This window comes from Vitis riparia, chromosome 2 (genome assembly GCF_004353265.1).
Source record: "Vitis riparia cultivar Riparia Gloire de Montpellier isolate 1030 chromosome 2, EGFV_Vit.rip_1.0, whole genome shotgun sequence".
Lineage (NCBI taxonomy): Eukaryota > Viridiplantae > Streptophyta > Magnoliopsida > Vitales > Vitaceae > Vitis > Vitis riparia.
Genome location: NC_048432.1, coordinates 2,048,100 through 2,062,156, shown reverse-complemented (window position 1 = coordinate 2,062,156; position 14,057 = coordinate 2,048,100). Strand labels below are relative to the sequence as shown.

The following is a 14,057-nucleotide window of genomic DNA, read 5'->3' as shown; positions in this document are numbered from 1 at the left end:
ATCTTTTGCATTTATGATTCTTCATTTACTATTTAATTTTTATAATAAATATTTTATAGTTATTATTTTATGTATAATACCTTTAGTATGAATTTTTAACAAATAAATTTATTGTTTATGATTAATGAGGGAAATCATTAGTTAGAATAAATAATAATAAATGTCTCAATTTGATAAAGTTAATTTTATTAAACAATTTTAACACATGTGAAAAATGATATTCTTTTAAAAAAAATAAACAAAAAATCATATTGTAATCATTTAAAATTATTTATTTATATAAAAGAGTTAAAATAAATTTAAAATAAGATATTAAAACAATTTATTAACCATATATATTATTATTTTTTTAATTTTTTTTTCTACAATTAACAAAACTAGAATCACACCACATGATCTATTAAATCCCTTTATGGTAAAAGCCGAAGGACAATGACCCACTTTCTCCATACCTACCTTGATAGACAAACAAACAATTTTCCTAGCTTTTCTTTCAAAAGAGGGCTTCATGCTTAAGGGGAAGTAAAAATTATGATGAATATTTGTTCTAAGATGACTCACGAGAAGATACATCTTCCTTCATTCATGGAGGTCAAGGGAGAGACTTCAATGCAATGGAAACAATGGTGGTTCTTTCCCATCATTCTCGTCCTTTCTAGGATGGCGAATTGGTACCTACTGAAGATGTATGATGACATCTGAGTCAATGAATGTGGGCAAAGATCTATAAAATCAAAGTTCAAACAAACAAGACCAAAGTATGAAGCCATGAACCGATCAGAAGTGCATACGTGACATGATCTGATTGATCCTGTTTTTCAATATTTGTCGAATCAGTATTGTAGTAACACCCAAACTTTCCGGATTTTTGAGAATGCCTTCCCATCTCATATATCAAATTCCAGAATTGTATTTCACTAGTTGGCTATACAGTAAGATTTCAACTACATAGGTTGCATTTTAGAAAATGCAACCACCAAGAATTTGAGACTCTTGTCATATGGACGTTACACTTATTTTCTCACTGAAGTTCCCTAGAGTCTCAGAATCCAGTCCACAAGGGGAAAGCAGAGACATAGTATACAAAATGGCTGATGCCTAGTAGTAATAAACTGTGTAGATATTCGCGATTCCAAGCCTTTTACCATACTCTATAGCCAACCAACCCATAAAGATTACATATGTTACAAGAAAAAAAGCTCGCCTGAACCGGACTGACTTGACAGCCAGTAGAAGCTGTCTCTTCAGGATTCTAGGTAACCAAGATTTCACTTGATGTAGGATTCTGACCAAGCTGATGGAGATCAGGGAAGTCGAAAAACCAGTAATGACTCCAGCTACTGTTTCCAACCTCCAGTACTTGCCTCTCCCCTGGCTGGCAAGCCAAGATTGTAATATTCTTGTGGACCTGTCAATAGGGACAGAAATAATTAGAGAAATATGCCACACAACACTATTGTTTGGTGTTAGGCATTTTTGAAGGTGTATTCATGCACATTGCAATCAATCATATAAGACGACTAAATCCTGAACCAAATTTCAGAATCGGAGATGAACTACTGGTTTTAAATTGAAAGAAAGAAATGGAAACCCCATTTGTAATCATCCTAATAAATAGACCCCAAATCCTTCATCAACCAAATGTCTTTCCCAAAAAGCAGCAATGTGCAAATTGTGCATCAGTGAAGCTATCATTTTACTTTCAAATGAAGGCATGTGCATCAGTGAAGCTATTTAAGAAAAATCCATGAACTGATAGAATAACAGAATACAATGGTTCAAAGAGTAAGGGGAAGCTATAAGACAAAATCGTCGGCTAATACAATAATCCAACAGCAGGAACGCATGTATTTTGGTATACATTACGATATGATCAACACAGAGAGGTGATCTAAGAATGGTTTAACTATTCTTGGATCAAATAAGAGATGCACAAAGCTTTAAGTAGCACAAGTCAGTTACAGAAAAGTGCAACCATATCATTTTTAAATGAAAGCAATATTACCAATGATGAAACTTAGGACAAAATAACCACCTATAACAATAATCAAATAGTAGATAATTAACTCTTGTATACAGTATGGTAATTAACTCTTGTCAACCCTATTCTTTACCCATGTAGAATAATAAATTTTACATCATTACTGAGTTGGTGTGACATCTGGGCACATACCCGGCTAGACAAGCACACCGGAAAACTAGAACAAATGAGTCCATTTAGTCCGGATGTCTAATATTCTCTCTTCAAAAAAAAAAGGCCAATTAAGTTATATTCTACTTATTCCACTTGATGGAACATCCATCCAACACAAATATGCTTGTCCCAGATAACTAACTTGTTACCAGAATACAATTCACAGGCAACAACCAATTTACACCAGCTCCTTCAGCAGAACTATTGGCCATAAATCATGTGCTGGATGATTTTAGGTTTTAAACTCGGTCTTGCTATAGCATACAGCGTTTTTACTTCACATCATTAACTACCCTCAAATACCTAAATATGGATTGCTTGTTGGATTCATATCCTCGGGGTTTGAGCCCAAGGTTCCTTCTTCAGTCACTGGTTTCCAGAAAAAGCAGCTTCATAAGTAGCCTCCTAGTGGTTAATTATGAAAGAATGGTTGAATTGACCGATAATTGCTTATTGACCCTCACTTCTAGCCTGAATCCTGATTTGAAAGGATTCAAGCTTCCTGTCCAGCTTGTGATTTGGACCAATAGGCATACTATTGTTTTACGCCCATTTACCCATTCCCCCAAAGATCAGCATGCTTCATTCCCGATATTAAATTTTTTGTTTGGAGTAATCTACTTCTATCAGGGCCTTGGATCTTAATCTCAAATTCCATACTCCAGTAATTCCTCACCCACTTAAATCTAGTTCTACGGTCCACCTTTCACATTTTCGAATGGTGTGTGATACACTTTGACTCTCAGTGGGCCAACTTTCAACTTACATTGAACTTTGAGAAAACCATGCATTACTTTTGTAACAAAGAAAGGCCATATTGTTCTTTTTCGCAGGAGAGTTCACTACTTAGAAGTCCCATTTTTCTGAACATCCTCATCCATCATTTATTATCCTTCTATTCTCTGAAACACAGAGAGCCACGATAATAGTGAAGTACTAAGTACAAAAAATGTCAGCTTTACCAATTTCCTGAACACCCCCATCCTTCATTGATTATCCATCTATTTTCTGAAACACAGGTAGCCACAATAATAATGGAGTGCCAAGTACAAAAAATGTCAGCTTTACCAATAGCAATGGAAGGTTGGCATAATTGACTACTAGAAAAATAAAAGAAATAAGGGCATATCTAAAATTCATTACCTAAAGGAGAAATCTCTTAAAATGTTGCATCATTAGGAGGTGGTCTTTGCCTTGAATAAACAGGTAGCTTTCTGTCTTTAGAAGAGACATCATCACTCACTTGTAATATAAGTAGGCATTAACCTAGAGTAAAATAAATACCTAGAAAGGAAAAGGAGAGGAAACTTGCAACAATCATCATCCCTTCCCATTGTAATAGAATGAAATTGCATACAGTAACTTCCATGCCCAACCAAGTTTTGCATGTGCATGCAAGGTGTTTTCATATTCTTTCCTTGATTAAAGTTGGTTAAACAAAGATACAAAAGATTACAAAGGTATCTTTAGGGAGGTATATTTACTAAACAAAGAGAAGTCTCTTATGCCTGTTGTGCACAAGAGTGCTAGTATTTTCACCACCATCATGTTGGACTTGGACTCTTCAATAAAAAAGCCAGGATCCAAAGTAAGACATGCCTGTTGTGTACAAGATCGCCAATAGGCTTTTGATGCTTCTTTATTTCCGGGTTGACCTTCTCAATAAGCTCTTAAAAAGATAATATTTAAAAGCGGATACCATACATACCACCACTTCAATCACCATTTTTACCACTTAATGATGTAAAAGATAGTGATTAGTTTTAAAAAATGGAAACAAGAATTAAACAAAATAGAACATTCTTATTTTTCTTTTATTATCCTTTTACCACCAATCACTACCTACCACATCAACAAGTGATAAAAGTGCTGGTAATGATAGTATCTAAGGCATTTTCCATGTTTAAACAACTATTTACATTGATAGCCGTCTTCTATAATCTCCCTTAGAAAGGAAAACAAATGTGGAAGCTACTAGAACATTGCCAATCATCCTCTTCTTCTTTTAATACAATTAATAATAGATGCATCACAAGACTATTGCTTTCCATCATGGTTATATAAATTATTCCATTCTTTACTTCTTACACTAAAACTAGTGTTTGACAACTCTTAACATAGCTGCCGACAATGACAGGCTAAGGCTTCACACTTTTAGGTTGAGGCAACGACAGGAATGGATTAGGAATACAGCAGCAGCAAAGAAAGTAAAATTCAGTAAGAAGAATGTGAAGGATGGTAGATAAACTCTTAGAGCCTCACTAAGAAATTTTATTAATATTTCCTAGAAGATAATATATATATTTGATTCCCTTGTGATACTTTATTGTTGTATCAGTTTACTTAGTATTTTGGAAGCTTTAAGCATACTTTTTGGTTAGTTCGTTGTTTTTTTACAGGATTCCTCATCCTTCTTTTGGATTTATTTAACCTCAATTTAATACATTTTCTGTTTTCTATCAATATATATATATATATATATATATATATATATATATATATATGACAGGTAAAGAAATATATTAAAAACACCCAACAAAAGGGCCCGCAAAAGTATACACAACATATACAAAGGCAACAAAGGCTAGCCAAAGCTGAGGGATAAACAAAAAACAACTCCTCCACCTCACTTAGAGCTCAACCAATCATAGAAGTCCAACATGGAAAAGAGCTATCACCTATGTACACTGTAACTCACTCCTAAAAAATATACATGAAGTATTGCTTGATAGCTTGGTCCCATTTTTCAATATTTTCAAAATCTCTCATGTTTCTTCCTCTCTAGATGTTTCAAAATAGACACAAATGAGCAACTTTCCAGGCTTTCATCCTCTTCTTCCCAACAAAAGAACCATGCCAAGCCAAGCGGGTCTCTCCTACTGTGGAGTGCATCATGCATTCAATCCCAAAAGGAGCAAAGACGAGATGCAATAGTATAATTGCTTTTGTGAAATGCAGGAAAGCAGATCCCTTGTTTCAACCTCAAGTCAATCCCTTGTTTCTTTTCATACCAGAAATGAAAGAAGCAGAAATATGAAATCTAGCAAGATTGTGAGCCAGCTCTCAAAAGGCTTATCTATGAATGAATACCGCACCAAAGGGAAATCACTCCTACTTTCTTTTATTAACCAATTTTACCATCCATGAATCAATGAATACAAAGCTTATGCCGATGATATATGATCAATTGTTTCTTCCTCTCCTTTGCACAAATAGCATCTATTTGGGATTCAACATCCTCTCCTTTTAAGCTGGCCTAACATTAATATCCACTCCCAAGTAGGGCCCCATGCGAAAAAGCCCATCCTCACTAGGAACCAAGAATTATGCTTCTAGGGAATATCTCTAATCTTTGAAAGGAAAGGGAGGAATAAAGAGATTGAACTGAGAAACCACTGCATCCTGAGTTTAGCCAACCATCTTATCCTCTATATAAATTGATTGTGCTTGTAGTCTTTTAAAAAAGGCCTTCACCTCGTCTAATTCCAAGTCAGAGATTTGTCTTAAGCATATGGGTTTCCAACACCCCCCTCCCCATTTTGCTCCCACATTTCGACTACTCAAACATCTTTAGTGATGGCTATCGAGAACAAAATAGGGAATGCCACACTCTAAGGAACTTCCCCACACCACCTATCCAATCAAAACTTCACCCTCAACCCATTTCCCACCTAAAAGCCGTTTATCTTAAATCCTTCCCACCCACTTTTGAATAAAATTCAAACTTCAAACTCTAATTAAGCTCTTGTAAAAGTCTCACCAATAAGAGAAAACAATGGGATCTCATCATCAAAAATTGCAAACATTGCAAATGCTATTATCATTTACTATATTTTTATTTTACAATGATTGGTCTTATTTATAGACTTTAGAAAACCACAAAAATTTAACCAAAGCATTAGGAAAAACTGTAACATATAAAATAGCCTATATTGGGACTAATTCTTTCCCTAATACTCCCTAAACCTTCTAAATAATAGAATTAAAAATTTGCTGTTTTGGGTGGCCAAAGGTATGTTAGGCCTTTTGGTTGTTTGACAGGCGTCTTTAGGAGACTTTTTTGGGAGTTCTGCATTTGGGACTTACTACAACTAAGCTTAGTGGATCAGCAGAGGCCACTGTGTCCCTTGCTAGCTCAATTGAGCATAGTGCAATCAAAGCTCCCATGTCCTGCAACTTCAAAACTGTCCAGAGATCATCACTTTTCTCCACCTATAAAGGTATCACCCTTCTCAAGAAATTTTGAAACGGAACCCTAATCTCAAGCACCCTTCTTGAAACAGCAGTTTAAGTCTGTATCGATAGCTGAAACCCAACAAAAGAGTTGAATCAACAGTCCATCGGTAAGGTCAACACTCAGCTGCTGATCTCTGAGACCCCATTTACCAGTCCAGTCCATGAAGAGATGTGACTTCAAAGGAACAACTGCCCTCAAACATTGACCAAAGATATACTTCCCATTACTAAATAAGATATTAAAGCCCACTGGGACCAATCCTCGCCTCTCACTCCCAACCTTATCCTCTATAGAAAAGAGAGGTTGATTTCTTAGAAACAAGTGTGATCAGAAACTATTGGTTCACCCAGCCACAACAATTTAGAGTCCTTGGGAATTACCAAAGAAATCTCCCCCCACACACCCACACCACCACCATGGAATCTGTAGGTTCTGGTAAAACCTGCCATTTCTTTTTGTTACAAAGTAGAAATAAACCCGCTATTTTGGTTCTTGGCCACCTCAAATAGTTGAGTTCTTGTGAGGCCTCTAAATTCTGACAAAACCTCCTCACAGCCAGAGAACAAACCCTCAGTGAATGCTCAGCATCCCACAATTGCACCCTTTTCAAACCCCAGTGTAAAAGGACTACGTTACAACTTTCTACAAAGACAGCTGAACACCTCCCTATCTTCTTGGAATCAAATGTCTTCCTCTCCACTATGCAGAACCCCCTCTTTGATGTTCTCTACCTCCTATGGTCAACTCTGTAAACTACTTCCCTTTTTCATTCACACTTCTCATTGGAATCAAATCTGAATTTTTCATACAAGTCCTCACATAGTAGTCAGGTTCCATTTCTTACTACACTTATACTTCATGTTCTATGCTTCCACATCCACTTCTTCAAATACTTACAATTAACCTTCATCATTAATCCCATTCACTTCCCACCACCCTCTACTCTGCTGCCTACCCCATTCCCATTTGATTATTGCTCTATCTTCCTTCTCTACACTCATCGTCTGGCTACCATATTAACCACACTTACTCCATTGAATCAACCTAATATAAGGAGGATAAATAAAATACTGTCCAATTCAGAATTTACCCATATTCAATTCAAAAAATCAAAATTGCAAATTGACATTTGATTGAGAATTGAACTGGTATAGTTTTAAGAATCTTATCAATCTTTCTTTTTCACACCATAATCACAACAAAGTTATCCAAGGGATGGAAGGGGAAATGATAAGCATAGACCCTTTGGTAGGCCAAAATATATATCTAAACGAGGAATATGAAGACTAGCTCCACCTAAGCGTTCACCACAGCATGATTCATATAATGACATGAAATAGTCTAGTAATTTAATAAAATTAAAATTGATCAAACTGCAAGTAAACCCAAATTAATTCATTATTTCTCTTCTTTCCTATGAGTTTTATGCCAAGGGATTATAACAATAACCTATTAGCAAAATCCAAAACATGAAAATTATTAGACCATGTGACTGCCTCAAAGAAAGTGACTAATCATGTGATTAGGACTTTTTTACCAGAGCCCCTTTTTGTGCTTCCAAAATCAGAATATAAGAAACCAAAACTAAGGAAAGCCAGTATTGCTTCAAAAGCAGTATGAGCAGAGCATAAACAAGTATGAATAAAATTCATGACCCACTATTTTATAGCCCATAATGCAATCACTGGGGTCCTTATATCCCAACCAGATAACATAAAAATGTAGCAGACAACTTATTTAAAAAACGACTGATTATAATTTTCCTAGCATGTTGAGAAAGCCAACCAGATCTGTTAATCTATCTATAGGATAAACCATAAATAAGAACATAAGCCACTTACAAGATGGAATGAAAATGAAATGAAAATTTTAATGATACATAAGCCACTTACAGGATGGAATATCGTTTAATCATCTCAATTGTAGATGGCTCTTTTGCCTGACAGCTAAAAAAACTGTCCTGATATATGCTCACTTTGGAAATTCCAGATGCATACCAGCAGTCATAAGTTTCATTCACCTTGGAAAAAGAAAAAAGACAAGCCAAGGACTATAAGAATAAATAAAAGAATGCCAGGGACTTATGAAAATTAATTAAAAATTAGTTCAACCAGGGGTATTGCCAAAATCCAACAAAATTTGAATATTTAGAGGTTGATTTCTAAAAGGGTAAAAATCTTAAAGCATGATGGTTCAAAGTATGTGCCATAACATGCAGAAAACTACAAGCTTTGCAACATCTACCTTGAACTTATCTTTCGTCAACCATGCAGCACCAAAGTTGGGCCTGCAGTCAAGAGGAAGGGCTTCATTTGGAGCCTCTGTCAATGTAAGTCGTGTCTGACCCAGAGAGTCTTTGTATTCCACCTGAAATTGAGAATAAGAAAAAAAAATTAAGCTAAAGAAAGAATATATATATATATATATATATATATATATTGATCAGTTTTATCATTATAGGTTGATTCTAATTGTCTGAAATTAAATAGTAGATTACTAAAAGATGATCACATAGTTCAGGAAAAAATTAATCTCACCTTGAATACTGAAGCCCAATAGTAATCATAATGACATCGAAATTTTCTTTTTTCAAGAGGGTAAAACACATGCTTGGCTTTATAATTCAACAATCCAAGTTCACAAACTTTAGATGACCTAAGATCCACACCTGAAAAAAAAGGAAGCAGAAAACCAAAACAAAACGTCAAAAATCAGCTTACGTTATGACTTATATTTTTAGATAAGCCTAGGAATATAATATCTAGTCTCTTTAAAAGGAACAAACAATTCCAATAAAAGAAATTAATAAAACAACATAAATTGAATTATATTTGTTGTTGGACAACCAATTTTCCTAAAAGTTAAAGCCTATCAGATTTGGATTCACAATGTATATCATGTTTTTTAACACCCTCCCTCACATGTGGCCCCATACCTACACATGGAGAGATACAAAGGTTTGTAGGCAAACAACCACAATTTGGACTTATAACATAAATCAGGTTCACAATGTATATCATGCTCTTTAACACTTGCTTACTCACTCACAATGTGTTTCTTCTAGTTGTCAAGATTACCAAACATTGCGTTGTGTTACATGAAACTTATGTAGAATATTTTGTCCAGTCCTCTTAACCAAAAAACTTTTGAAAACTCTTATCTATTCAAGTAGGGATGATTTTGCAAGGATTTGAGTAACAGTCCTAACCTGAGAACAATAAAAAATGAGGAATTCAAAATTGGATAGCCAATAATGTAAAAGAGAAAAAAGTTTCCCATGGTTTTTCCAAAACAGCCATGGTGAATATGGTTGGAGTACAACAAGAATCAGTGATGAGAACCCCAGATATTGAATGAAAATTCTGAGTATACTGTTTTATCAGAAAAAGTTCTCTACAAATATCATGGTAGCAACATGTAAGAAACAAGAGTTTCCAAAGGATTCCTAAGAATCCTTAAAACACGTGCAGTGGTGTTTAGCACAGAATCATATCGAGCAAATTAGACAAATCTTCCTTTCTGTACAGTTGCAATGTTGCATATTTAGTCACACCTAAATCTTAAATGCGTACCCACTTGAAAAACTTGCAAAGAAAATTTCTTTCAAGAGCCAAATGCATGATCCATGAAGGAAATACAGCAGCAATTCAAAGAAATTGCCTAGTGAAGATGTCATCCATTGATCACATATACTTATTCGTAGGCTAATCTAGGGTTACTTTCTGTTTTCCTTTTATTGTCCATTCAGAGTTTTTTAATCATTTTTTTCCATCTTACTAAAAACATTATTTCCAATTGAGCATTTCCTATAGTGACACAAGTGTGATTTTATTCCAACCATATCATCACACTTTTATTTCTTTATATCTTATTATCTAAAGAGTTTTTTTTTTTTTTTGATAGATAAAAAGAAAGATATATTAATAAGAGCCGCCAAAAGAGAAACCCATGATATACAAAACGTATACAGCCACCACTGTCGAACACCACGATAAGCTAAAGTTATAAAATAAGAATGAATTAAGCCAACCCACCCTCACCTAAGGCCCAACCAATCTAGAAAACTAAAAGAGTTAAAGGAATATCATCTATACACCCCTTTGCTTCCGACCAAAGAAAACAAACAAAAGAACTTTTTAGACTTTGGATTGAAAGCTCTTCCCCCTTAAAGGCAATTCTATTTCTTGCCTTCCAAATTATCCAAAATAAGCATAATGGACCTGCTCTCCACACCTTCATACGCTTCTTTTCTACAAACGAACCATGCCATCCTAACAGAGTCTCTCTAACCGATGATGGTAGCACCCAAGACACCCCAAAAAGGGCAAAGTGCAACTCCCACAAGACTCTTGTCTTTGCACAATGGACAAGGAGATGGTTTATGGATTCTTCCTCAACATGACACAGAAAGCATCTATTCGCCAAGACCACCCCCTTTTCTGGACTTGATCCAATGTTAAGACTTTTCCCCAAGTCACCTCCCAAGCGAAGAAGATGACTTTAGGTTGCACCCACGCCTTCCATATGTTGCTCCAAGGAAAAGAGGGGAATTGTATATTTGGGTAGAGTAGGCAAGTAGAGTTGCTGTATTGTCCATTCAGAGCTTTTTAACCAACTTATTACCTTATTTTTGGAAGTTAAAATTACAAAGCCAGGAAAGCAAAAGGGTTGAATTGTAAAATTAAGACCTGGCAGTTAGCAAAGTCTAGATGCTTCCTGCAATACAATTTCTTTGGTACAGAAATTTAATATAATAGCATCCTAATCTAGATGTGGAAGCCATCTGGCAATATAGTTAACAAGATCGAGGCCCTTATATAGGGCTAAAAAGAAAAAAAGAAACAGAAAATCAGAAACCACATGAATAAAAACAAAGTTCAAAAAAATTAATCAACAACTTCATCTATAACAAAACCGGAACACTGCCAACATGCTCCAAATGAACCAACAAACGAGCGAAACAAAAAAATCCAAACCATTCGATTGCTGAGGAGATTGAATAAACGAACAGAAAAGAAGTGGAACTTTGAACTTCATCTTATATTATTATTCTGGTTCCCCCAAAATCAAAGCTCCTCCCATACTAAGCCTAATAGTTGAATTAGAAACAGCATATTGGAGGATGCTTTGTTACCAAAAAATTAAAATAAAAAAATACAGAGAATCTAGAAAGAGAAGTTCCAAAGATTAGGTTTTTCTTGTTTGTTTTTGAACTCTTTCTCAGCAACCAAACAGCCCAAAATCAAATAAATTCTAAACCTTATATATTAGTTTGGTTCCCTTAGAAAATGAAACCTCCTACCAAACTAAAACCAATAATTGGAACTAGTCACAGTACAGTGGGTGATTATGTTTTTCCAAGTCTCAAAGAATGGAAAATTAGAGAAAAAAGAGAGAGAGAGAGAGAGAGAGAGAGAGAGAAATAAACCATTCAAAAAGGTTCAAAACTCATCATTTTCTTAGCAACCAAACAGCCCAAGATCAATGAAATAACCTTACATGTCATTTCAGTTCCTTCAAAAATGAAAACTACAAACAAATTAAGCCCAATAGTTGAATTAGGCATTGAAAAGTAAAGAGTTTTGTTTTCCAGGTCCCAAAAAATGAAAATAGAAGTTCACATTTTCAGTTTCTTTTGGTTTTCAACATTTTCTCAGGTATCAAACAACCCAAAACTTACTTTCAACCATAGTTAAATTGTTATGTGGTTCCCCCAAAGAGCCCAAACCCTCCCAAATTGAGCCCAATACTTGAATTAGGCACAGCACCGTAGATGGTTTTGTTGTCGCAGGTCTCCATATATATAAATAATATATATAATTTTAGTTTCTGTCATATTTTTCTACATTTTCTCAGAAGACAAACAGACGAACTCCAAATGAAAACTACGAGTTTAAAAGTATAAAAGCAATTCCTTTGTTGTGTTATCCAAAATATTTCCGCAGTTAAACAGAACCCAAATGAATTCAAATAAAAGAAAACGACATCTTTAATATTCAAAAAACTATTTTCTTTTGCTTTCCCACATTCTTTCAGTAGCCAAAGAAACCCCAAACGAATCCTGCTAAAATAAAATGGAAATTTCTAAAAATTCAAAAATTAGCTCCTTCGTTTTCAGACATATTCCCAGCAACCACAGACACCCCAATTCCAGAAAATGAAAACGAAAAATATCAAAATTAAGTTTTAAAAAATATAGTCCTTTCTTTATCCAACCTTTTCCTAGCAATCAAGCAGACCCGAAATCCAAAAAATGAAAAAGAAAATATTAAAACGAATTAAAAAAAAAAAGTCCCTTTTGTCATCCAACATTTTCCGAGTAATCAAACAAATCCCACATCAGATAATGTAAAAATAATTTAAAAAATGAACTCAAGTTCAAAAAATCAGTCCCCTTTGTCCTAAGACATTTTCACAGCAACAGCCAAACATACCCAAATCCAGAAACTAAAAATAAAATAAAATCAGTTCAAATTTTCAGTAACTTTTATTTTTATGACATTTTCTCGGCAACCACGCAACTAAAAAAAAAAAAAATATACCAAAGCAAAGACAAAACCGGAGAACTCACTACTGGAGACTATCTTGCACTGGGAGGGCACAGAAACCGGAGAAGAAACTGATAAATTCCCGACGAAAACCGCCACCAACGCCACCATAAGTGATGACAATAAGAAGGCGAAAATGGAGATGGATAACAAGTGAAATCCCCTCTTGGTCCTCGTCCTCTCAGAAGGCTCCTCTGGAGAATCCATGGATCCAAGAAAGGGTATTATGGTAATTTTACTCGAATTCCGATGGCTTCTCCAGGTGGAATTCGCCTTCTCTCGGAGTGATCGGAGGAGGAGGAGGCTGTGTATCGAAGAGTGAAACGCTGCGTTTTATACTTTTTCTTACAAATAAAGCGCTGCTAGGCGTGCGGGCAGTCTTGATGACGCTGATATTTTTCATTTAATGGTCAAAGTTCAAACCCCATTTTTATTAATTAATTTATTTTATAAACTTCTTAAAAATATGTTCTATTTTACTTCATTTTTTCTCTTATATAAATAATAAATGATAAAAATTAAATATAAATTTAATGAATTATTTTTATAAATTACTGCAAATTATTTCCATTATATTAACCTGTTTACATAAAATTTAAATATTTTAAAATATATAAATTTTTAACTAATTTTAAATATATTTTATTTTTTTTATATTTTTCATATTAAAATCAAATATATATATATATATATATATATATATATATATATATATAAACATTTTCCTTATATCACTCTTGATTCCAAAATATTAAAAAAAAAAAATCTTAAAAGAAATGATTTTTTTATATTTGGTTTTATTATAAAAATAAAATATTATTAAAATTAGTTAGAAACTTACTATTTTTTTCAATCTTTAAATTTTCAAATTTTCATATAAAAAAGTTACATAGATGAAATAAGTTTAAAATAACATAAATTACTAATTTAAAGAGTTTAAAAATATAATTTTTTTTTTTACTTTTTCTTATTTTTTTTTGGATTTTTCCCTTCAAATTTTTAGTAATAGAAAGTATTTAAATTATTTTCAAAACATATTTCTAATTATATGTGTTAAAAAAGATAAATAAACTAAGAA

At 34.0% G+C, this 14,057-nt stretch overlaps 1 protein-coding gene across 3 annotated transcripts; it reads right to left on the bottom strand.

Moving 5' to 3' along the window:
- Positions 1-857: 857 nt before the first annotated feature.
- Positions 858-13,301, bottom strand: LOC117905617. Of its 3 annotated transcripts, none has more exons than XM_034818512.1 (6): positions 13,003-13,301; positions 8,969-9,099; positions 8,676-8,798; positions 8,324-8,451; positions 3,338-3,412; positions 1,322-1,408 (listed from the first exon to the last, which is right to left on the bottom strand). In XM_034818512.1, the coding sequence occupies exons 1-5, from the start codon at positions 13,184-13,186 to the stop codon at positions 3,370-3,372; spliced, it is 609 nt and encodes a 202-aa protein (XP_034674403.1). In that variant the 5' UTR covers positions 13,187-13,301; the 3' UTR covers positions 1,322-1,408; positions 3,338-3,369. The 3 variants fall into 3 exon arrangements, with proteins under 3 accessions (XP_034674391.1, XP_034674403.1, XP_034674399.1); XM_034818508.1 differs by having other exon boundaries at positions 3,338-3,408; XM_034818500.1 differs by lacking the exon at positions 3,338-3,412 and having other exon boundaries at positions 858-1,408; positions 13,003-13,298.
- Between the last annotated feature and the right edge of the window lie 756 nt (positions 13,302-14,057).